Source organism: Siniperca chuatsi, linkage group LG5, assembly GCF_020085105.1.
Source record: "Siniperca chuatsi isolate FFG_IHB_CAS linkage group LG5, ASM2008510v1, whole genome shotgun sequence".
In the NCBI taxonomy this organism is placed as follows: domain Eukaryota; kingdom Metazoa; phylum Chordata; class Actinopteri; order Centrarchiformes; family Sinipercidae; genus Siniperca; species Siniperca chuatsi.
The window spans coordinates 17,967,470-17,991,174 of NC_058046.1; the positions used below are offsets into that span (position 1 = coordinate 17,967,470).

The 23,705-nt window shown below is 40.3% G+C and overlaps 4 protein-coding genes across 8 annotated transcripts in view; 2 read left to right on the plus strand and 2 right to left on the minus strand.

Moving 5' to 3' along the window:
* The first annotated feature begins 1,551 nt into the window (after nucleotides 1–1,551).
* On the plus strand, nucleotides 1,552–4,113 carry cfap73 (cilia and flagella associated protein 73). 2 transcript variants are annotated; one of them, XM_044196842.1, is made up of 7 exons: nucleotides 1,553–1,726; nucleotides 1,824–1,956; nucleotides 2,366–2,464; nucleotides 2,569–2,760; nucleotides 3,367–3,588; nucleotides 3,701–3,859; nucleotides 3,954–4,113. In XM_044196842.1, exons 1-7 carry the CDS (start codon nucleotides 1,689–1,691, stop codon nucleotides 4,089–4,091), a joined length of 981 nt encoding a protein of 326 aa, XP_044052777.1. In that variant the 5' UTR covers nucleotides 1,553–1,688; the 3' UTR covers nucleotides 4,092–4,113. The 2 variants fall into 2 exon arrangements, with proteins under 2 accessions (XP_044052778.1, XP_044052777.1); XM_044196843.1 differs by lacking the exon at nucleotides 2,569–2,760 and having other exon boundaries at nucleotides 1,552–1,726.
* Nucleotides 4,114–5,604: 1,491 nt separating this feature from the next.
* iqcd (IQ motif containing D) lies at nucleotides 5,605–10,927 on the minus strand. 2 transcript variants are annotated; one of them, XM_044196840.1, is made up of 5 exons: nucleotides 10,807–10,927; nucleotides 7,518–8,172; nucleotides 7,164–7,385; nucleotides 7,006–7,077; nucleotides 5,605–6,154 (listed from the first exon to the last, which is right to left on the minus strand). In XM_044196840.1, exons 1-5 carry the CDS (start codon nucleotides 10,863–10,865, stop codon nucleotides 5,873–5,875), a joined length of 1,290 nt encoding a protein of 429 aa, XP_044052775.1. In that variant the 5' UTR covers nucleotides 10,866–10,927; the 3' UTR covers nucleotides 5,605–5,872. The 2 variants fall into 2 exon arrangements, with proteins under 2 accessions (XP_044052775.1, XP_044052776.1); XM_044196841.1 differs by lacking the exon at nucleotides 10,807–10,927 and adding an exon at nucleotides 9,074–9,177.
* tpcn1 (two pore segment channel 1) lies at nucleotides 9,360–21,310 on the plus strand. Of its 2 annotated transcripts, none has more exons than XM_044196834.1 (26): nucleotides 9,360–10,076; nucleotides 13,304–13,440; nucleotides 14,326–14,502; nucleotides 14,592–14,705; nucleotides 14,963–15,093; nucleotides 15,711–15,799; nucleotides 15,965–15,999; nucleotides 16,136–16,194; nucleotides 16,381–16,480; nucleotides 16,688–16,804; nucleotides 16,917–17,041; nucleotides 17,141–17,189; nucleotides 17,309–17,372; nucleotides 17,465–17,509; nucleotides 17,606–17,662; nucleotides 17,753–17,806; nucleotides 17,952–18,024; nucleotides 18,321–18,428; nucleotides 18,532–18,693; nucleotides 18,894–19,009; nucleotides 19,463–19,509; nucleotides 19,621–19,689; nucleotides 19,833–19,929; nucleotides 20,146–20,285; nucleotides 20,381–20,461; nucleotides 20,551–21,310. In XM_044196834.1, the coding sequence occupies exons 1-26, from the start codon at nucleotides 9,986–9,988 to the stop codon at nucleotides 20,692–20,694; spliced, it is 2,481 nt and encodes an 826-aa protein (XP_044052769.1). In that variant the 5' UTR covers nucleotides 9,360–9,985; the 3' UTR covers nucleotides 20,695–21,310. The 2 variants fall into 2 exon arrangements, with proteins under 2 accessions (XP_044052769.1, XP_044052768.1); XM_044196833.1 differs by lacking the exon at nucleotides 9,360–10,076 and adding an exon at nucleotides 12,370–13,116.
* Nucleotides 21,311–21,462: 152 nt separating this feature from the next.
* The window catches only part of slc8b1 (solute carrier family 8 member B1), a 9,053-nt gene continuing 6,810 nt past the window's right edge, over nucleotides 21,463–23,705 (minus strand). For both annotated transcript variants that reach the window (XM_044196838.1, XM_044196839.1), the window contains 5 exons: nucleotides 23,481–23,602; nucleotides 22,630–22,783; nucleotides 22,448–22,528; nucleotides 22,180–22,244; nucleotides 21,463–22,043 (listed from right to left, as the gene is read on the minus strand). In XM_044196838.1, coding sequence (XP_044052773.1) covers nucleotides 21,852–22,043; nucleotides 22,180–22,244; nucleotides 22,448–22,528; nucleotides 22,630–22,783; nucleotides 23,481–23,602 — 614 coding nt within the window. In that variant the 3' untranslated portion in view covers nucleotides 21,463–21,851. The remainder of the gene's footprint in view (nucleotides 22,044–22,179; nucleotides 22,245–22,447; nucleotides 22,529–22,629; nucleotides 22,784–23,480; nucleotides 23,603–23,705) is intronic.

Genomic DNA, 23,705 nt, shown 5'->3' on the forward strand with positions numbered 1-23,705 from the left:
TTCCATTCTCTCATCAAAAAGAGGCAAAACGCTAATGTTTGGCTATATAGCATGAGTTTGTAATTACAGACCCACTGACCGGTCAGTGGGGTTTCATTTCCAAACTTGTTTCAGTATGTAAACAACTTGTCAGACTCCAATAAATCCTTACATAGATGAGGCCAAATCTTTTGTTTCGAAGTAGCCTCAACAATTTCACACAACTGATCTTGTTTCTGACATGTTTACAGCAAAGTGTCATCATGTCTGCCTGTGTCTGTCAGTCTAGTGTACACTGTCCAGCGTCGTTCAAAGCGTCAGCAGCAGAAAGGTGTGATATTAAGTGTGATTTTTGTGCTTAAAGTGAAAAAATCACACATCTCCCTGTGGTAACACCTGTCAATCAAATGTCTGAATCTCATGTTTCAGGGGTCACCGAGGTCCACGCTGTACACAGATTTTCAGTTGTTTTTTATTATATAGGTGGTATACATAGACAGGTTATAAGACAATGGGACCCTGGGCACACATAAGATAAAAGCCTCCTGCAGGCAGAGCCATGTTTCTCGTAGTAGTTTTGCATTTAGAGATTTTGCAGGTTAAGTATGTTTGAAAACTGCATGTAAACTTCAGTATTTTGTTCATGCTGGAGATGAAGAGAGGCTGTCTAACTGACATAGTCGGAAATGCAAATCACCAATGCAAAACAGCAAATTCTCACATTTAAAGCCACTCTCATTTATTTATTTTTTTTGCTTGTTACTTCACCTGAGGTTTGAGTTTTACTGTGCCGAATGATGTAGTTTGACACCAGAAGGCTGTTTTCAAATTCATCTGCACTTTAAATCTGAGTTTAAGACATGCATGTATGAGCAACATTTTGCGGTATCTCAACTAGTCTGGAAGCCAATCGTGGTCCAATATGCAACTTAAACAAGTGTGATATGATGAAACCCCCAGCACACATACAATGATCATGGACTTCTTTGTGAAGTAGGAGCCATCTTCGATAAAACTTTGAAGCTAAAAATATTTGTGTATTCATAGATTCTAGATTTTTCAAATTGAAAGGGGGGTTTAAATGTTCTAGAATTTTTAACTAGCTGTTTTTGGGGAAAAAACATCACACACACATTATTATTCAAAGCATTTTTATGTCTTGAAACACGTCTGGAGGGGATCTTTAAAAAGCTGGAACCATCAAGTTTGGTTGATTGAAATTGATTATGAAAAAGTTGGTAAATAATTGTTCATCAATCCAGTAATTAATCAATTAATCATCTTCTCTTTTCAGCTGTAACTGATATAATTTAAGCATTTGACTTATCGTTTTTTAAAGTTTTTGGTGGGGCTGTGCTTTTGGTTAACATTTGAATTTCTAGTTGTTGATTAATTTTCTGTTAATCGACTAACTGATTAATTGCCTAATCATTTCAGTTCTAACAGAGTTTGATTTATAGATAAAATTAAAATAAAAATCTTGTTTTGAACGATGTTGGTGGAGCTGCCTTTCTTTGCACTGAAATGCCGGATTGTGCCTTTAAAAGTTCCTGGTTTTTCGTTACCATAGCAACGAGGGGGAAGAACGCTGGAAGCGAACGTTCATGGAAAGTTTGGAAACTAACGTTAACCAACGATAGCAGGAGGAAGAATAAAACCGGAAGACTTTTATCGTTAACTCTGAAAATCTTCAAAGACAACAAAGAGTCATGGACTCTAGGGCCGTCCGTAAGGAGCAGGTTTCACAGTGAGTTTATGTGGAGCGGTTGAACGTGAGAAGCCCTGCCAGAATCAATCTGAGCGGTCAATGTTATTAACTTTGTACTGTGCTTATGTGTGAACAGGGGGTTGCCTGCGGGGGCGAGCGGTGTGATGACGGGAAACGTCTTGAGTGACTGGAGCGTTGCCTTCTTTGATCTGCAGAAGAAACGCCGGGAGGAGGAAGAGCTTAACGCAAAGACCGAGGAACGCAAACAGGTGCGCAATTACTTTAGCTAACAGTTACCCTGTTAGCGTTACTTCTCGCGATGTAACGTCTGGCAGTTACCTAACGCTAACGTTACTTCTTGCGATGCAGCGTTCTTATAAAATAATATTATTATATATCATTCTTAAAATGATTACTTTTTGGGTGTGCACGTGTATAAGTATATGCATATAAATAACTATATAGTTTTATTTATTTCATTTTAGTCTATTCTAAATTTGTATGTATAACTTACATTTGTTGTTGTAAAATGACAAATAAATGACCTTGATTGATTTCTCACTGTCCTGACTGCCCATGCATCATAAATATTCCTAAACAGCTAATCCAAGCTTTACCTGCTGTGTGTGTGTGTGTGTGTGTGTGTGTGTGTGTGTGTGTGTGTGTGTGTTTATGTAGTTGTTGGAGAGTTTGCAACAGCGGATAGATGAGTTGCATATGGAGGTTAAAGTTAAAACAGAGGAGGAGTTATACTCATCCTTTGATCTGTTTCGCAAGGTAAGTACAGTAAGGGACCATTTCACACACGACTCCTGCATTAGACTGCACATGTTGGATTTCAATTTTACTGGACAGCAACAGCTCTATCCCCCTCTGTGTAGAAGGAAGATGCTAATCAAGCTGCTGAGAAAGCAGAGAGGGATAGGGAAGAGGGGCTTCAAAAGGAGGCAGAGATAAAGAGGCTGAAGGAGGAGTATGCTGAAATGATGGAGAGGAAACAGGAAGTAGAGCGTCAGGTGCAGAGACACACTGTGTATCGGGACTTCATGGAGTGTGTGGTCAAAATGACGAAGGTACAGCAAGGATTTTTACATGGCAGAGAAACGTGTGACTGAATCTAAATTTGTTTATCGTACAGGAAGAGTCTATCATAAAAATGTATTTATCCGTTTACCAAACAATCTGTCATTTGAAAGCCTTTTTGAAATGCATTGCACCACCTAACATGTCAACTCCTGTAGTCCCCCAACAATTACAGATAACTCATCTCTCTGCTGCTCTAAAAGTACAAAAACCCAACGGGTTTCTTCACACTACCCCTTAAGCATAATGCAAGTATTTTGTAACTGAAAAATTGGGTCCAAAGCTCATTTTGACCCCTGGAAAGGGTTTAGTCTTGGCGGTAAATCACCCTTAATCTCGACTCATTGTGTCTCTTGATGATGGCCTAAACAATAGCCACACTCATTAAATATATGGCATTGTTGTGTGAAACACTTCTGGCTCTTTCTCCGTACAGGTTCATGTTTTATTTCAGAAAAGTGCAATAATGTATATGATGTCAGCAGGGGCGGTCTTTGTTTCAGGCGAGGGGGCCCGCCATTTCAAAACCACTGACATGTTTTGAGTAGATATTGAAGTTACATTTTGGGGCTAAACCTTTAACGTGTGTGTTACAGTTCGAAGATGTGCAGCTGCTCACGGGTCATTTAGAGAGTCTTCTCCACTTTAGAGACCAGTTCTATCGGAGGGAGAGTGAGGCGCAGGAACAGGCCGACCAGCAGAGAAAAGCACTGCTGACACTGGAGGACCAGCATCACTTGCTGCGGCTGCACAAGAACAACCAGCTGTCCCAGCTCCAGACCGAGCTAGAGAAGACCCGTTCTGAAGCTCAAACATGGGTACCAGACATATAATCCTGGGTCAAAGTCCGGCGTCAGAGCTAAGACCAGATCAAATGTTGCTTTACCGTACCATTCTGTATGAAAATCAGTTGCCCCTGTCTTTATACAGGAAAGAAAGTGGAACCACATTCAGGAAACAGCAGCAAAGAAAACACTCCTACTGGGACAGATTAAGATGGCGACCCTCAACCTCTATGAAATGACAGAAGACATGATAGAAGGAGAGGAGGGTGTGGATATGAATGATACAGAGAAACAGCTGGACATGGTATGTACCCTGACAGAGCAGAGATGGAGACAAACAGCCAGCGCAATAGAAAATGATCAACTTAACATACTCTTTCCTACTGTCTCCTTCTTAGGTCAAGATGTTCATCCAGGACCACGATGACATAGTTAGACAACATCAGACTCCCTCACAAAGACACAACAATGGACAGAAAAGAGAGAAGGCAAAAAAGCGCATCGTAACTTGTATAAAAAAATGTAATAAACATTAAGGTGTTTCAGTTTAACCCTAAACATACATTCCTATGCTGCTTTAAAACTGAATTCACTGAACTAGCACTGAATAGTTCATTTAAAGTTTGTTGTTAGTTATTTTAATGTAAAACTCTGTGAGTTAACTGAACTTGAAGACAATGTACTTCAGTAAACTTAAGACACTGGGTGCATCAACAACTGATTAAGAATTTTGACAAGGATTCCTAGTTGGATCTGCTTTGCAATTACTATATATTTATCAGTCAGTAATGAAGAAGTAATCAGGGTAGGGTGTAGAATTAGCAGCCATGTTTGATCCAGAAGAGGGCACCTGCCTTATTTATGTATTTGAGTGGTTTTTATTTTAATTCAGAAAAAAGACCTATGTGACTAACCAAAGATATAAGGAAATCTCCTAAATGTACTGTAATACTGTACTGTAATAGTAAATGTGCTGTCTTGAAACTAGAGAAAGGGTTTCTGGAGAGTTAAATCTAAATACAGTGAATGCTGGGAATAATGCTAATTACCTACCAACGTTTATTAATAAACTTAATGAGTTTATGAGTGGTCAGTAGGATATTCAGTTAGCTCCTCATTGTAATTAACAGGGCTTGAAGTGATAGTAGTAACTATAAATTAATTATAGTTGATTTGTTTTAGCTCGATAAATACTATCTAGTAGCAATATCAGATCATTTATACTGCTGGCGTTTCAATGGCTCCTCCTGTGCACATGACTGCCAAATGAGTGTAATGTAGATAATTGATCATTCAGAAGACAAGGTCCTGTACTGCCACCCTGCGGCCACTAAAGAAAACAACAACTGGTATAACCAATGAATCCGTCCCTGTTTTAACTTAATTTGGCAGGTCAGACCCGTTTTCGATGCGACTTTTCCACATATAAATTCGGCGATTTGTTCTTATGTAAGTTGCCAAAGACACTACCTACTACCACATGTCTATTGTTTGTTCTTAACATTGCTGTGTGGGTTGAAGTGTGGGACATTTCTCTTTTATTTTGAAAGCCTAGCGTTATCCAGTGAAGCATCTGTTTTGTTGTCTGACTCTGAACATTGACTCACAAAGCAAACGGAGAGAAATGTTGTGGATCACATATACATTATAAAATTGAGCTGAAGTTACTTTCTCTTCTTTCAGACTGACATTCATTTCTCATTGAATGTTTTGATTGTTTGGCATAATTAAATATTAATTTCATGTAGGCATACACCTATTAAAAATAGGGTGCGATTATATGATATGATTTGTTGACAAAGCAGATGGGGAGAAATGTTGTGGATCACATTCTTGTTGTAAAATTGATTTGGAGTTACTTTATCTTCGTTTAGAATCCATTGCATCTCTCATTGAATATTTAGATTGTTTGGCATCATTACAGTTATTCTTTTCATATTATGTAGGCTACGCCTAAGTAAAAATAGTCTAAATAAGATGTTATTGTAGGCTATTATTGGCTCACTTTGAGTACAGTTTGTAGTGAAACAAATCAAATTAAAGAGGAAGTTGTGTTTTTGTCACTTTATTTCTGTTTTTGATACAGAGCTGTTTATTTGGTTTGAGTAGGAAAATGCTCATTAAAGTGACGGTTCTCAGTGAACTGCAGCAACATTCTAGAATTCTAGATGGTTAAAACATAAAAAACTTTATAAAAAAACAAGACATAAATGACAAACGTGCTGAATATGGAGTATAATGGTTTTTGCAACATTCATACTCTAACAGGTAGAGAGTGTTTGAGTGTAGCACCAGAGTAATGAAACTAGTCAATGGTTTATTTGGTCTTCTTGCCTTTTCCTTTTTTGGCCTTCTTGCCTTTGCCCTTGTTTTTTAAGGCCTTGCGAGTGCTGTAGCCTCTCCACCAGGCTTGGGCAAAAATAGCAGCTTTGGTCTTCAACACCAGCTCCCTCATCTCCTCCTTTCTCTTCTCTTCTGCCAGCCGACGCTTCTCTTGGATCTGGTTGCACTCCACCTCCAGGACAGAAAAGGCTTTCTCCAGCTTCCTCAGCTCCTCCTCCTCCCTTTCATATTCCATTTCATTCAACTCCAGGTCGGCCTGCGACAGGTGATGGTGGCAGTTAAAAGAGATTGTGGTGGGTAGTGAAAAAAATATATATGTAAAAGAAGATTTCAGACATTGAGCATACTGAAATCTTAAAAAGGATAATCCATTTAATAAGCAGGTATAAATGCTCAAATGGTAAATGCTAAAACCAGATTGAAATTTAACTAAACCAATGCATGAAGTGTGAATGCATCTGTCCTGGGTTTCGAAATGACCAGGAGTAAATAAAACAGTTGTGTGTTTTAGAGCTGAAATGAAAAATATATTTGTTATTATTTGTAATTGATTAGTCGATCAACAGAAAATAAATTGTAATCGATTAATCGTTACAATTGGTTAATCAAGAAAAAATGGCATATGTTCTCTGGTTTCAGCTTCTAATAGCTTCTAATGTGAAGATTTTGTGTTTTTCTGTGTTTTATATTCTTATAAAATGAATATCTTTGGGTTTTGGACTACTGGTCGAACAAAAACTGGACATTTGAAGACTTCACCGTGTTCTTGATGCATGGTAATATTCATAGTATCCATAGAGGAATATTTTAGAGCAGGATGATGCATATATACAATATCCTGAATATAGTTTGACAAAATCATCTCAGCAGATGAACTGGCCAGACTCCATCAGCTGATGAAGACTGTGAAATGTGAAGGGTCTGGAAAAAGCCAGTAAATGGACCCTGCGTTAAGATTATTTTGTTAAACTACTATATCCGAGGTCAAGAACTTGAACTGTCATGTTAAACATCCTGATTATAGTCTCAACCAGCATATATCCAGTATACACACTTATTATCTTTTCCAGTAACTTTTGGCACTTTGTGGTTTGACTGAGTTTGTACCTGGTTTTCTTCTATTTCGTCATCAAAATGTTGGAGCAAGTATTCAATTTCTGTCTCCACCTTTTCATTTTTCTGTCAAGGAACAGTTGACATAGGTTTTAATGAAAACACTAAAATATTAAACATTTACTATGAAATATTAGATATACTAAACTTACCTCTTGGATCACTCTTTCTGCCTGTCTGTTTTCAAGCATCAAATTGTTGAGCTGAATGTTCAATTGATCAATTTCCTGTTGTATACTGGTGTGCTTCACCTTTGAAATCTTCATATGTGACTGGCACTGCTTGCCTGCAAGAAGTGACATACTCGCTTCTTGTGCGTTTTTCCTCTGCAGAGAACTCTGCAAATTTTTGATCTCATCATTTTTGTGAGAAATCTGTGATACAAATGGAAAGACAGAAGAGGTGAGATAGGAAAAAGGTTAAAAGCAGAGGATATGTTGGCCTCAAGTAAGAAATCTGGGTTTGTTAGACTAGACTCTTGTTTCTTTTTCAACTTGATGCCTCACCTTTGCATCTATTTCCTTCATGGCTATAGCTAATTCCTCTTCCACTGAAACCATGTGCTCCAGATTGTGGGCAGGGGATGAAGGCGCCTGCTTATAGAGAACCAGCTGTAGCTCCTCATCCAGACTGGTCAGCAACTTTTCTACCATAAGGCCATGAAACTTCTCAAGCCCTCTTATTAGTATGTACTCACTCTCTCCTACTTCCATACCTAGCTCTGTCCTCAAACCAAAAATGACATCTGGATGGTTTCGGACAAGCCTGAGCAGATCCCTGACAGAGTTCTTGATGTCCTTTTCAAGCTTAGCCCTTTCTCTCCTCCTTGCTTCCCCAGATTCTCCCTCTTGTTCCCCATCTGAGTCCCACTTGAGACCTTCTAGTGTCTCCAGTCTTTCATCTAATATTTGATGCTTTTGAAGTGCCCTGCTCAACTCCTTGTCTGCAACACTAGACACACTGTTTAACCGGAGCACAGCAGGCAGAGTCGCTGCAATCTCAACTTGACTGATGCAGTTTTCCAATATGCTTGAGATGCGTTGGGCCTCAAGAGAGAGCAGCTTCTTCTGTGACGGTTCACGGTTCTTTAGAGCATCTTCCGACTGGGTCTTTGCCTTTGTCTTTGCCAGCACTGTTGCCCCCTTTGCAGACATGCTGTCACTGGATGGTAGGAAAAGAGCAAAAAAAACAACAAAAAAGGGAATGCTGTAAACTAATCTCAGTACACTTGCAAATCTGAATACACTTTAGCAGATTTTAGTACACATTCACAAATCTGAGTACAGCGCATACGAATTGAGAGGCATTTTCACAACTCTCCACACACATTTGAAAATAATACTGCTACAATAACACCCCCATACAGGAGCCCCACAAGGGTCGCCAGATTAACCTGTGTTAATATGTCAGACCTTTCTCTAATATTTGCTATTTCGTGTAAAATACTGGGTAGTTTTACCTCTTCAGGTCACACTGTATTAAAGGAACACAAGTAAAAAAGGTTGGGGAGCACTGGCCTAGATTAAAGCATTTATATGGAACTATAAGATACTAGCTATATAGAAAACAAAGTAGGGATACAAGCAAAGTAACGCACATGTGGTTTGAGACACAGTTTCACAACTCTCCACACACATTTGCAAATAATATTGCTACTATAATACCCCCATAGAAGACTATGGGGGTATTATAGTAGTCCCTATTGGGAACCACCCTAGCTGTTAGGTGTGCTGTAGCCTCAAGCCATTGGCCCATAGTAACCATTGTATCAGCGGCTACATTTTCCAACATACTGTAAATGACTCTGGTATTGTCACATTACATTTGCCATTAGTTAGCTATCTACGACAGTATTAACAGTTAACGCTAGGTTAAGATAAATAAGTGAGGATTAGCGTCTGTTAAATTAGACAACATCAGTCTACACATTTAAGTTGTTGTTTTTAACAGAAAGTTGGTTATAAAACGGTTCCTAGTTTTTTTAGGAGGATGACAGCAGATACTTTAGCTTGTGTTAGTTTAGATGTAGCTATATACTAAGCTAACTACGGTACATAGTTACCTGTCGACTCATATGTTGGCCGCAAGCAGAAAATATTGTTGACATTTTTTCCTCTGTTGCTAGGATACCACTAATGCGGGTGACAGTATCAAATCACTGGCGCATGTTGCGGATAGATTATGATGCAGAAAATATATGTATGCATTCGGGGTTATTTAATCTTATACATGAATGAATCAATAAATGAATGTGATAATCTTTAATTAAGGGCACTGTAGACATGAGACTTAAGACAAGAGACATACAGCATACCTATAGCCATTGACTTTTATTTTGAAAATTTGGCAACGGTCACTCAGCCTGCCGCGAATTGCTTCAGTGTCGCGAATGTTTGTTGATCTCGCTGTACCCGAAGTATCTGTAGAGCTTATGAAGTGTCGTTAGTAAGTGTCAGGTAATGTTGCTTGCGAGAAGATTAATCCAGATATTAAATTGGTACACTTAGTTATCGTGTTAAATGGTATGAGAACACGCACAACATTTGTTATCCAGCAGAAAGCCTAGTGTGCGGTGATGATGCCGTGATGGACATACTCGGACAGTCTCAGCTTGTTCGCCTGAGTGACAGTGAACCAGTTGATTCGGTGACAGATGACATCTGTGAGAGGACAAAGACCAAGTCTGCAACCAACAGGCCTTGTCCGCTTCACACAACTTGAAAGCAGCTAGTTCCTGTGTTGCCTATCTCACCAGAGACGTTTTAACTTGTTAGCTATCATCTCAGTTTGCACCGCGTTAAAAGTACTCGGTTTGTTAGCTAACAACTAGCGTTAGCTGAGAGCACCCAAGATGTGCAGTCGTCTTGCGGTTTGCAGAACAAACCATGCACGTATTTAGCTAGCGGGTAGCTTAGATTAACTCTAATTGAACTTTAGCAAAGCAAGACTGGTTGGAGCCTGGTTATCTGCTACTATGGAGTCTGACGACGATGTGCCTCTCATCTTAACCTGGGACGAAGCAAACAGCGGTCTGCTCAACGAGGAGACCGAGAGAGGAGACGAAAGTAAGTTTTTACTGTCATATCCTCATCCTCCGCCATGGTGGAGTTATGTAAACTACGTATGTATGGCTAGGCCCGTGACCGTGGACATGGGTTCTGGTGTTACTACTGTCATGGCATGGTTTTTATATATATATATATATATATATATATATATATATTAAAGCAAAAATATTTGTGAGAAAATTCACTCAGTTGCCAGTTTATTTGGTACACAAAGCTAAAACTAATTCAGTCCAGTGTTAAACAGTAAAACCCAGCGTCACGAAGGTTTTAACGTTCAGTGTTTGTTGAAACTGTTTTAGGTGATTCAACTTTGTGATCGTTTTGTTTTTGGAGGCTGTAGTTTGTGATGCTGTTGCGTTGTATACTCTAGCCTCAAAATTAGCCTACATGAAATTGAATCAACACCTCTTTAAAACCGTTTCAACACAGTTGGTTTAAGTTAGATGGACCAAATAAACTGGCAACTGAGAAGAAGCTTGGTGATTGTTCTTCAGTGTACAGAAAGACAGACGTCAACTTTCATTAAGCCGTACTGTAGCTCACATAAAGATATGATCAGGCTACGTTTTTAGCTCCACGATGCATTTGTATTTACAGTATACAGTGTGTTGTCAGTAGAAGAGTATATATATATATATATATATATATATATATATATATATATATATATAGCATATGTAATTATAGAAGTATATTGTGTGATATGAAGTTAAGCTCGTCTACTTACCAGTGCATGTACAGTCTGAAGCCGTTTAATGTTGTTGACAGGCTGCATACCTGCTGCATGTCCAGACCACACTGTTTAATGCAGAAGAGAGATTGTCCACTAGGCTCTGAGATCACGTGTGTGTGTGTGTGTGTGTGTGTGTGTGTGTGTGTGTGTGTGTTTCATGTTCTTATATCCCCGTGGGGACTTATACCTGAATGCACACTAACCCATGGGGACTTGTGTCACTGTGAGGTCCCCACATGTAGAGACTGCTTTTTGAGGGTTTAGACTTGGTTTTAGGGTACTGGTTACAATTAGGTTAAGGTTAGGCATTTAGTTGTGATGGTTAAGGTTAGGGTAAGGGGCTAGGGGAAGCATAAGTCAATGACTGTCCCCCACTGGGATAGTGAAACAAACATATGTGTGTGTGCGCACACACAGTATGTATGGGTATCCATGCATCCACTCAACATAGTAATCCTGCTGCCTTTGTGTTCCTCACATATAAGCTACAAAATGACCCATCTGAGAAACCGCTGCCTCAGCAGACCGGGTACCCCCCAGCCCCTCCCTGGTGCTCATGGGCCGCATGTGTGTGTTGTGTGTGTGAATGTCTGCAGCCTGTGTGTAAGTGTGTCTGTGTGTGTGAGCCTGCTGGATCATTTTCTCTGGCTCTGGAGGTGAACAGGAAGAGGAGAGGAGTTTTTTTTCTCAGGATATCTGGGAATGGTGGTCAAGGAGGAAGTATCATGCTGTTCTTGCTGATTGCTTTTGGAGCTTTCTGGAAAGAGAGGGAGTTTGAACCTGGACACTGAGAAAGAAGTCTGCATTGTATCATCTCAGTGACAAAACACATGCTTGGATAGAAGTGTGGTGTTCAGTTTTTTTGCTGGTGGTCACGACCCTTCAGATCACCATAAAACTTGATTTTATTTGTCCTGGGAGAAACGGTCATGACTGCTGAGTCTGTTTGTGTTTCTGTGACCCGGAGCCCACTGTGTTTTTGACTGGGAGCTCCAAACATGTTATTGTTCTCAAACAAATGAGGGGTTGGAATAGCACACGGCAGAAACGGGGTGTACTCCTGTCAGGATAACAGCCAGGCTGCCGCTGGACTGGAATTTGATCTTCACACTTCAGCTCAATCTGCTGCTGTCATGGTGGACAGGAAAAGTCTGTGACCGCTTTTCAGAGACTCAGATGGTGTCCGCTACGTTTTATTCCAAGGAGTCGCGCCTGAAGCAGAAACATGTGATGTACAGTGCGTGGGAAGAGTACCCAGATAGACTCACACAGGACTAAAATATGCAGCTGCAGAAAGACACACGGAGGAATTGCTTATTCAAGAAAGAAACTGTGACTTATATTTATGAGAACTCCTGCTTGAATCTGTAAATTCAGGTTATTAGAGAATTAGACTTCATCTGGATTTCATCTTTTTCAGTTGTACTTTTGAGTTCATTTTGTAGACAGTGCAGGTTTAAGAAAAAAGTACTCTCTGTGTCAGTTTAAACATAGTCATTACCTAATTCTGCGTTATGTTCTACAATGGCTTGCTGCTTTCTCAGTGTTATTAGATATCTAGATGTCTTCCCTGTCTTTTGAAGTCAGTGGCTCTCTCTCCTGTAGTGCATGATTAGTTCCTCCTGTGGTTTATCTGTTTCATGTCTGTATCCTGTCTGTGACAGGAAGGAGGCGTAATAGACAATGTGCAAACAATCAGTGAAATGACAATCAGTGCAAACACGGCACTTTCTTGCTGATTGGCAGCACTGGGTTCAAAGTTCAAACTCCACAGCTAAGGCAGGAGGGTAATTTCAGTGTGCAAGTGTTTAAGTCACGTTTCACTGTCACTGGTGACAGTATGTTTCATCAAGGTGACTGATGCGTTTTCTAAAAGAAGCAACCGGTTGTCAAAGAAGTACTGATCTTCATGAGCACTGTCAGTTGTTTTGAATGGTGTTCTGTCCCAGGTGTCACTTTGATCACCCATCTTGGCCTGGATATTTCTGGATCTGTAAGAACTTGCGTCCGGACTCCACTTGTGACCGTGTTTCTGGAGTTTGCATCAGTTCTGAGTGGAATGTTTGGCCATCTGTATCTCCGGATCTGTGTGGATGCTGGAACAAGACTAGCGTACTGTGAATGACACACACACACATTGTGCTTTGGACTTCAGGGACTTTAATAAGTTCACACAGACAAATCCAAACTCATCAATGGAGTGCTTATGCGGGCAAGCAGCTGGTTTCCATGAAGATCAGACCCATAACGAGAGTCCAGTAGCAATCTCCTCCTATTCCTTACAGTTAGAACTAGACTGCATTGGTAGGTACATACCCCACTATGTACTTTGTGTGCGTGTGTGTGTGTGTGTGACCCATATATGGTGCTAAAAGAAGGATAAACATGGAAATTAAAAGACAACTTCATTGTTTGGTACACAAGTTTGTTGTTCTTTTCCACATAAATATGGACTGTATCAATACACTGACTCTTGAGTGTTTTCTTCCAGATGGAGGAGGAGGCAATTATGACATAGTGAACAACGCTGTGATCTCAACACCTGGGCCACAAAACTACAGAGCCCAAAATGTGTCCTTACGGCAAAGCTGGGAGATGAACTACCAAGAGGCAGCCATCTACCTGCAGGTATTCACAAGCAGTGTATTGTGGTGTTTGTTAATTACTGAGTGTAAAGGGTGACTGCAACTGAGCTCACATGGTCATATAATGGTTTTTATTACACCCTCCACACTGAATTACTTGTAGATGGTTAAAACTTTCAGTGGGCTCTATTTACATCATGAACAGCTGCTGGAAGTAATAAAGTTAAGATAAGTTAAGATACAAGGAACGTCAAAGTAGTGACGCACAACTATGGGAATTCTGGACTGATAACCAAAAAGTTTCTGCTAAATGTTAATACAGAAACTCACACAAACACAGGCTTTTTCATTGTATTTAGAAAAGTTGCACAGTTCATGTGTAATAATGTTCAAGGTGTTTGTAACCAAACAAAAAGACTTGTCATTTGGTTCGTCACAGCAGGAAAAGCACAGGTGGAACTAATAACATTAATGATTGCTTCGTTCCAGCAATCATTGCAGTGCAACATTTACTAATGCTATTAGTTGTACCTGTGTTTGACAAGTCAAAGTGTCTGCTGTGAAAAAGGTTTATTCAACTTAACTTTCACCTTTTTCTTCTGGTCATGTGCATCCCCCCCAGTTTGGAAACCACTCAATAAGAGCACTGATATGGTCCTTGGTCATTTTTATAAAAAATACAGGAGGGAAAAAAAGCAAACAGTGAATTGAATGTTCTGAAGTCTGAGTATTTAACATCACTCATCTACGAGTGATGCACTGCTTCATCAGACCAATACATCAGATTTAACTTATCCTAATGCATTGTGTTTTTCAGACCACAGATACTGCTCCACAGTGGTGGGATGTTAGTTGAATCAGCTGAAATCCAATAAATAAAATAAAAATACTTACATTGTTTGTATGTAACTTTAACTTTCACATACAGGAGGGAGAGAACAATGATAAGTTCTTCACCCATCCTCGAAACCCAAAGGCACTGGCAGCATACCTGTTTGCCCACAACCACCTGTTCTACATGATGGAGCTGCTGACAGGCCTGCTGCTGATGATGCTGTCACTGTGTGAAGCTCCTGCTGTGCCCTCACTGCGCCTCGATGTCTACGTGAGCGAACATATACACACAAACACACTCACACAAGCTTACACACACAGTTTCCTGTAAAAGCTCCCGTGCATTTGATACCTCTGCAGGTCCACGCCACACTGGAGCTGCTGGCTTTGGTTATGGTGGCATTTGAGCTATGCATGAAACTCCGCTGGTTAGGCTTCCACACCTTCATACGACACAAGAGGACCATGGTGAAGGTAAGCGATGCATGATGGATACTTTCTGCATATTAATGTAGTCATTTTGCAATAACCACAGAGAAATCCTGTTTGTTTTTTTTCTTGCCTCGCTCTACAGGGAGGTCAGGGTCAGTCACTTCAGCATGCTGAATGCTTGCTTTCATAGGTCCACTGAGGGAAGGCAGTCACCCTGCTGTCTGCAGGTCCCATGTCATAGTTTGGGATTCAGCTTCTGTTACTGTATATTGTTCACGTTGTCTCTTCTCCTTGTTCAGACGTGTGTGTTGCTGCTACAGTTCGTGGAGGCCATAGTGGTTCTGATCAGACAAACGTCTCACGTGCGAGTGACCAGAGCGCTCAGACCAATTTTCCTGGTGGACTGTAGATACTGTGGTGCTGTGCGCAGGTACATAATGACGTAACAAACACACACACACATTCACACAGTCAGGTCAAAGTCATGGCCACAAAGTAGAAATTTCAGCTTCCTCAATTGAGAGGTTTTCGTAACAACCCACACCAAATTCTGTTTGTTTACTGGAGGAGACTAGAGAGAATAAAGGAAAGACCATACAGGTCAACTAGGCATCCCTTCCCAGGCTCCAAATGTAATTATTTTCATACTATGAAAGAAAAACAGTGACTTTCAAGAAAAAAAATCTTGCAAGCTCATTTAGATTTGTGCTCCATTTAACTTGAAAACATCCATTGAGAATTCATTGAGATGTTTTTTGACAGTGTCTTCTTTTGGTGCTGCTGTTCGGAGTCACCAGCTTCTGAAATATTCAAATCCTACACAGGACTTTAAAAACTTTTGTTTTAAAATATCTGTCTAAAATGACATTTCCTGCTCATTGATGGTTGGTTTTAATGTAGCTGCTTTGTGAATTAGTTACTTCAAAGTTAATGTCCCCTTTTACATGTTTTTTTCCATGATTTTGTCCCACTCCGTGAACATACAGACACCACTGATTTGACTGTTAAATGCAGTCGTCACTGACAAGGTTACTTTCATCCAATCAGAAACTTGCGTCAGATCTTCCAGTCCCTCCCACCTTTTATTGACATCCTCCTACTGCTGCTCTTCTTCATGGTTATATTTGCTATCTTGGGTAAGAAAATGTATTATTTTAATGTATATTAATTGCTGTTGCTTCTTTTCTGCCCTCTTTTACTGAAAATCATAAAATAGTTAAGGGTGAACCGTCTACTGTCTTCAGGGGGAACAGGATTTTCTGTTACTCTGTGTGTTTAACTATCCTGTTGTCTCCTCCCAGGTTTCTGCCTCTTCTCTCCAAACACAGCTGACCCGGTACGTTGAGTCTGCCTGACATTAGTTTGTTTGAGTTATGGAAGTTTGGGGACTTTGGGTTGGTTGTTCTCTTTGTCCCAGTTGTGTGTCTGTAGTGGTCAGATTTCCTGACTGAAACCCTCTCCTCTCGCCGCAGTATTTCAGTACTCTGGAGAACAGCCTCGTCAGTCTGTTTGTGCTGCTGACCACAGCAAAGTAAGCACAGAAGTACACGTAGTACTGTTCAGTCATTTTTACACACACAGCATGCAAGCAGTACTTACTACTTACAGGGCTCATCATAGATGTTTTTGCCTCACCACATGTGTGTTAAAGCTGATTCCACCATTTTTATTTTGTATCTCATGATGCATGTAAGTCATGCTTCCCTCTTTCTTGTAGTTTTCCTGATGTGATGATGCCAGCGTACTCCAAGAACCGCTGGTCCTGTGTTTTCTTCATTGTTTACCTCTCCATAGAGCTCTACTTTGTCATGAACCTGGTACAAATGAGCCTTTTTTCACCACTTCAAAATTGTCTAGCCTAATGTATTTGTGCATTTGCAGCAACTGTCTGTGCCAACTTACATATGAGAAATATTGTATTTGGGTCCTATTTAAAAAAAAAAATAGACATGGCTTTCAGTTATCCCTTTTACATGATTACTCATCAGCTTCACTACGTTGTCATTTTCTCTGTCCCCCTCCAGCTCTTGGCAGTGGTGTTTGATACGTTTAATGATGTCGAGAAGATGAAGTTTAAATCTCTTTTGCTTCACAAACGCTCTGCTATTGACCACGCCTTTCAGCTGTTAGTAAGCCGGCAGGTACGACCTCATTGTTCTATGCAGTGTAAATGTATATCTGGTGCAAATTAATTATTTTAAAAAGAACTAACCGCCGCTGCGTTTGTCTGCGTTGATGTTGTTGTCTCTCCAGAGGCCGATGGGCGTGTCGCTGAAACAGTTTGATGGTCTGATGCGATTTTACAGACCACGGATGTCTGCAAGAGATCGCTTCCTCACATATAAAGCTCTTCACACGTCAGGTTCTCCTATGCTCAGGTGACTGCCTGACACACTTTTTCAGTTAAAATCCTTCTGCATTTACTTGCATAGTTAAATTTTCATACAACAATTTAACGGGAGTCTGTTCTGCTACAGTCTACAGGATTTTTATAAATTCTATGAGGCCACTGGCCTTAAATGGAAGGTAAGTAGGCTTACATTTGCACTGTGTAGTTATAATTCACTGTATTTTGTGTCCTTTTGGCTGTTTTTAATGTACTGTGTGTGTGTGTGTGTGTGTGTGTGTGTGTGTGTGTTGTTTAGGCACGACGCAGTGGAGAACATTGGTTTGATGACCTTCCACACACGACCTTCCTCATTTTCAAAGGCAAGTTCTCTGTTTATTTTCTTCCATTTATTCAACTGAACAAATCAGTCTCTCAGTTCGTAATTCTCAGTGCTTTCTTCTATCTCTAACAGGCATCAACCTGCTTGTGAAGTCAAAGGCCTTCCAATATACCATGTGTAAGTGAAATCATTTACATTCTCCCAGCTGTCCTCGGAGATACCGAGACAAAAGTCTCTCATCATAAACCTTTTAACCTTTTCTTGTGACTGCAGATGTGGTGGTGGCCATCAATGGCGTGTGGATCCTAGTGGAGACGTACACACTGAATAGTAAGATCTTTCCCTATAACATAAACACATGTGACTGAAGGAAAGTGTTTTGCACTACAGAGCTGTCACCTTCCTCATCTCCTTATGCAGGTGGATTTTCCTGGTCCAAAATTGTTCCCTGGAGTTACATTGTTTTCCTGACCAGTGAGTAGGCTGCCTGCTGTCTCCCACTCACACAGAAAATCATATCAGTAATCATATGCTGTAAAACTGATCATAGAGGGCGTCATGAATTGAAGTTGTTTATATGCACTTATACTAATATTAACTCTGCCTCTGTCCTTTTTAGTTTATGGTGTAGAGGTGTTATTGAAAATTACAGGTTTGGGGCCGATGGATTATTTCAGCTCTGGGTGGAATCTGTGAGTAATAATTTGGATACTGGGTCGATTTGATTGACATATTAAATGAGTACTGAATCCAAAAGTTCAGACTTGTAGACTGTGCAGTTGATGAGACTCACGGGTTATGCTGAGCAGCGCAGTGATAAATAAATCCATAGACCCTGTTGGAGTCTGTACATTTGGATTCAGTACTCTTATTAAAACATCAGTCATTTTAATGTGGCTATTTTGTGAAAACACAATAAAAATTTATTTGAACATGTACAAACACTGGTTTTGGGTTTGTTAATCCCTTACTGTGCTCGTCTGTCCAGGTTTGACTTCTCAGTGACAGTGTTTGCCTTCCTGGGCCTGATTGCTCTTGCCTTCGACATGGAGCCGTTTTACTTTATTGTAGTTCTCAAACCGTTTCAGCTGCTCCGGTACGCTTTTATTTGTCACTCTTAAGAGTTTAGTATACGTGTACTTATGGCACTATTTCATATTTTCTTTTATGTTTGAATTTTGGTCTGTTGTCTCTCACAGGTTGTTTAAGATAAAGCAGAGGTATCGTAACGTGTTGGACACCATGTTTGAGCTCTTCCCCAGGATGGCAAGTCTGGGGTTGACCTTAATCATCTTCTACTACTCCTTTGCCATTGTGGGGATGGAGTTCTTCGCAGATAAGATTTACCCCAACTGCTGCAAGTGCGTCATGCTGTCATCATCTGTAGTAATAAAAATAACACTCAACAGCAATTTATTTCTCAGTTTTCTACATATTGTCTGATTGGGATGTATTGGCATTAACTCTGGTTTTTGCATTTTCCCATTCATTGTGGCACAAGAGGATAAATTATGTTTATTTTCACTATACATTCATCATTCCGTCACATTTTTTTTCTCAGCAAAAGCACAGTGGCAGACTCCTACAAACAGATCAACATCACCGATGGCAACAAAACAGTGTTGGAAGAAGGCTACTATTATCTCAATAATTTCAACAACATTCTCAGCAGCTTTGGTAATTCCTTTCATTTTTTTAAAGGATAAGGCTGGCAATATTCTGTATTTTTGCTACTGTCAACAAATCCCACAAAAAGACCAAAACCAAATATGTGTTAGTCCGTCTCTCAGTACTTTCCAACATCCGCAGCTTGTCTTTGGATCTCAGCCCCCAAGCCCATTTGTCCCTACTGAAGACGTAAATATTTAAAAAGGGGTCATGAATATGTAGTTTCAATTTTTTAAAAGCCTGAATATTTTCCTAAAACAGCTGGGAACGGTGGTTTTTAGAAAATGTTGCTCAAACAGGAGCATAAACTGAACAGTTCAGGATCAATTCATTTTTGCTTTTGGTTTCGAGATTTTCTTGGGATTAGTTGACAAGAATGTGGTGTGTTTGTGATTTTTCTTTCTATGTGTGTAAATTTGTTTTTTAATTTGTGGATTAATTTCTTGTTTTGTTTTTCTCCAGTGACTCTGTTTGAACTGACTGTGGTTAATAACTGGTACATTACCATGGTAAGATTTTCAGTCATTTATCTGTGGTCTTTCATCAGCCACCACTCTGCAGTCTTGTCATTGATCAGTGGGTGTCGCTGTTTGACTGCTGCTGTGTTCACTCTCCTACAGGAAGGAGTAACTTCTATGACAAACCACTGGAGCCGGCTCTACTTCATGACCTTTTACATAGTAACCATGGTGAGGCCTGTGCATTCATATGTGCTTGAATGTTTGTGATATGTCTGTGGAAGTAAGCACTGAATTTTTACGTTTTATCTCTGTGTTAATGCTTGTGAATGTGGCCGTGCATGTGTGTGATATTTTGTCTGTTCCCTCTCCAGGTGGTGATGACCATCATTGTAGCGTTCATTCTGGATGCGTTCGTGTTCCGCATGAACTACAGCCGCAAGAACCGGGAACCACTGGAGAACCCAGAGGGTGAGACTGTGTGTGTGCATGTGTGGATATTGTGTACACATTTACAGAATGTATAGCACTTTAGAACAAAAGTCTTCATGTATTCTTGAATGTTTGCAATATTTCTTGCACAGATATTTGGATGAAATGCTTATTTGATTTAAATTTAGCTGCCGGGACTGTGAAAGGACAGTGTGGCGTGTGAACTATTTTAATGTCTGTGTGTACATGCTCTAGACGAGAACGGGATAGTGTTTGAAGTAGAGGTGAGTCGTGATGAAGCTCTGGCCACTCTGGAGCTTTACAAACAGACCTGCATAGGACTGTCCTCCCTCAGCTCTTTACAGGGAGTCCTACAAACTATGGACAGGGGCGGGGTAAGAACGCGCGCACACACACAATGAACTTTTCGTCCTCTGCTCTTCCCATGAACCCAATTAACCGGCTCTCCCTCCTGCTTGTGTGTGTACAGCACTCGTCTCTGGTGTACCTAGGTCGTAGGTCTAGGACGAAGAGTGACCTCAGCATGAAAATGTACGAGGAGGAGATACAGGTAAAGAAACGGAAGAAATAATCCTGAATACCACAACAGCAGTTGGTCTGTCGTAACTTCCTAACCTTTTCCACGCCGTGTTTCTCCAGGAGTGGTATGCGGAGTATTCAAGGGAAAACCGGCCTCGGCCAGACCAAAGCCTGGAGCAGGATCTGGACAGTCCTGTCTCTGACGCGTCTTCCTTCCCAGAGCCTCAGCTCAACTCTCAGACTGGACCTCACAGCATCAACTAACGCACAGTTTGCAAGAAGTACATACATACCACCATCTTGTTATTTCTTAAATGCTAAGAAACCCCCTCACTCCAGGTCTTTTCCAGTTCACCCACACTCCCCGTTTGCCGCAGTGGAAATACTAGTCTGGGGCCTTTTGGACTGATGTGAGAGTGAGACAGGTTAAAGATGACTCCTTCCTGGAGCCATAACTACAGACAGAAAGACAGCAGTACAGGTCTGTTGCTCAATCAGTGAAGTGGGAGTGTTGCCCTCTTTTGGCCTTTTGAAAGACTGCAGCAAATACTACCAGAGAGCCTGTACTATTACAGTATGTTGTGTATGTATACTGCTGTAGGCCTTTTGTGACCTCTCGTAAATCATGTAGTACTTAAACCTGATGCCTTAGCTCAGTGGCTCATCTGACCAGTATTAACAGACACTACTTCCACTAAGTTCTCTAAAGACCAAAATTATAAACAATTACACTCCTTTTAGCTCAACCCAACAAAATAATAATGGTGTATCTCCTAACTAATGTCTCCACAGACTCAAAGTATTTTACTTTTATATAACTTCTTATTCTGTAATGTATTTAAGTTAGTTCATAAGGGATTTTATTAAACTGTTAAAATTGTCAAGTGCATTAATGTATTTTTGCTGTACTATCATACTGCTGGTAACTGCTTATTTACTAACAATGTGTCATGAAAGACTAGCATAGCATTACTACGACCTGTAAAAACAAATACCAAACCAAAATTATTTAATTCCCCAAAAGCAGCTTTGTACTAGGTAATTTAACATTTTAATTTACAGTACATTTAGTTCATTCACAATGTTTTAAAGTATAAATTTCAACAACCTGTGTTTTCCCTCTGGACTCACAAAGTGCCATCACAGCTCCAGTCAGCACAAACAAGAAGTTGAATAAAGGCACAGTGTGATAATTAGTTTCAGCTCTCCCTGAGCAGAAAAGTCTTAGTTTGTCATTAATTTGCGGATGCCTCTGGCTTGTAGGCAAGTGCACAAAGTGTTGACCCTTGTATATATAGTGCATTAATAATATGTGTAGAAGAGGATGCAATTCGTCTGCTCTCAGTGCAGCTTCTGTTCTAGTGTGTCATTTTTCCTTACGGGAGGACGTCCCTCATTTCAGACTGGCCTCAGGGTCAGATCTACACACTGTGGATCTTGCCAAACTCTGTGAGGAGTGCAATGAGGAGGAAGACAGCATAGAAGATGAGGAGAAAGATCCCGTAGGTCTGACCCAAGTGGAACCGGCACAGTGGAACGATGACGAAGGACAGGACCAAAGACAAACCCAGAGATCCCACAAGAATCCACGTCAACAAACCCTCTGGTTCAAACTGAGGAGGAGAAAGAGACAACGATGCATCATGTTCATGGGTTCCACACATGAACATGTATATGCGACTTATATATTTCTCTGTATGTTTAACTAGATGATAAACTCTTGATCTGTGTATTTGAGAAGAATATTACCTGCACATCAGAGTGTGTATTTAGCATCTGCACCAGACATCCTAAACCCACTCCAAATAGCATGTCTGAAGGAAATACAGTCAAGGACGCAGTCATCAACAGCCACTGTTTTACATGTTATGTTTTTATACTGACACACCTGCTCTTTTTTTATATATATATATATATATATATATATATATATATATATATATATATATATATATATATATATATATATATATATATATATATAATTTTTTTTTTTTTTTTTTTTTTTAAAGGATACTGAAGATGATGCCTCCAAAGCAGGCAGATAGGGCCATCCGTGGGTAACCCTGCCGGGCGATGGTGATGTCAGCAAAACAGTCTGAAAAAGAGAGATGCGTACAGATCATGTGTTTAAAAATTTTAAGTACAAGCATATATTTGTATGTTTTGCAAAAAAAGATTTAGGTACACAAATATCACCTCCTATGCTGTTGCCCCAGGCCAACAGAGTCAGCCCCAGCACAGTGTTGCTGAGACTCAGCACCACACCGAGCATGTGCAGAAGACTGACCACCTCAGAGGCTGCTGCACTGATCAACACTGCACTCACCACGAAGCCCAAAAGAGCAAACAGCTGGAGCGGGAAGACAGCAAACTTAAGAATCGCATGGACGCAAGCAGCAGGACATGTTCCATCATCACAGGATGAATGAAACTGCATTAATCCAATCTGGTAATAAAAATGTTTTTAAGAGCAACAATTCTAATGATGAATGAATTATGATGAATATATACAGTATATATTTTTAGCCACACTAGCGTCCAGTCGACCACTTTGGTCCAGACACATCTCAACAACTACTGAATAAATGACCATAACATTTTGTACAGAGACATTCAAGGTACACAGAGGATGAAGCTGAGTTTGGTGATCCTCTGACTTTTCCTCTAGCCCACCATCAGGTCCCATTTCTTATTTGTTCAGTACTTTGGTTTATGACCAAATACCTGCAAAGCTAAAGGCAGTCCCAACTGTACTTTGTGTTGATTGCTAATTAACAAATGTTAGCATGCTAAACTAGGATGGTGGACATGGTAAACATGATACCTTTTCAGCATATAAGCATTGTCAATGTGAGCATGTTAGCATGCTAATGTTAGCATTTAGCTTGAAGCACTGCTGTGTCTCAGTGGAGCCTCACAGAGCTGCTAGTATGACTGTAGACTCTTAGTCTTGTGAAAATGACCCCCTTCTGTTATGTGTACCTGAAGGTGGCACTCCCTAAGCCCCAACCAACATCTGTTCCTTTTTAATCTCCACAAATACTTACTGAATGATATTTGGGAGGACAGTCATTAGTGGTGGTGCAGAAGACAATGGCAGACAGGAAAAGTCCTAGCAGAAAAGTCAGCAGCCATAGGGGAAACTGCCCTTGGATCATATGATCTACATCTAGACATTAGTTATGGAAAAAAGGAGGAGATAGAAAAAAAAAATAGCAGGGTAATGATTCAACCATATATTTCATCTGATTATGGCTGCTACATTATATCAT

Bases quoted from the DNA above. Each gene is read 5' to 3' on its own strand.
- cfap73 (XM_044196842.1), top strand. From the start codon at position 1,689: ATGGACTCTAGGGCCGTCCGTAAGGAGCAGGTTTCACA. The intron at 1,957-2,365 runs GTGCGCAATTAC...GTGTTTATGTAG, and splicing joins AGACCGAGGAACGCAAACAG to TTGTTGGAGAGTTTGCAACA. The intron at 2,761-3,366 runs GTACAGCAAGGA...TGTGTGTTACAG, and splicing joins GTGTGGTCAAAATGACGAAG to TTCGAAGATGTGCAGCTGCT.
- iqcd (XM_044196840.1), bottom strand. From the start codon at position 10,865: ATGCAGCAGGTATGCAGCCTGTCAACAACATTAAACGGCTTCAGACTG. The intron at 7,386-7,517 runs GTGAGGCATCAA...TTTGTATCACAG, and splicing joins TGAAGGAAATAGATGCAAAG to ATTTCTCACAAAAATGATGA. The intron at 6,155-7,005 runs GTACAAACTCAG...CACCTGTCGCAG, and splicing joins ACGAAATAGAAGAAAACCAG to GCCGACCTGGAGTTGAATGA.
- tpcn1 (XM_044196833.1), top strand. From the start codon at position 13,008: ATGGAGTGCTTATGCGGGCAAGCAGCTGGTTTCCATGAAGATCAGACC. The intron at 16,805-16,916 runs GTACGACCTCAT...TTGTCTCTCCAG, and splicing joins AGCTGTTAGTAAGCCGGCAG to AGGCCGATGGGCGTGTCGCT. The intron at 20,286-20,380 runs GTAAGAACGCGC...GTGTGTGTACAG, and splicing joins AAACTATGGACAGGGGCGGG to CACTCGTCTCTGGTGTACCT.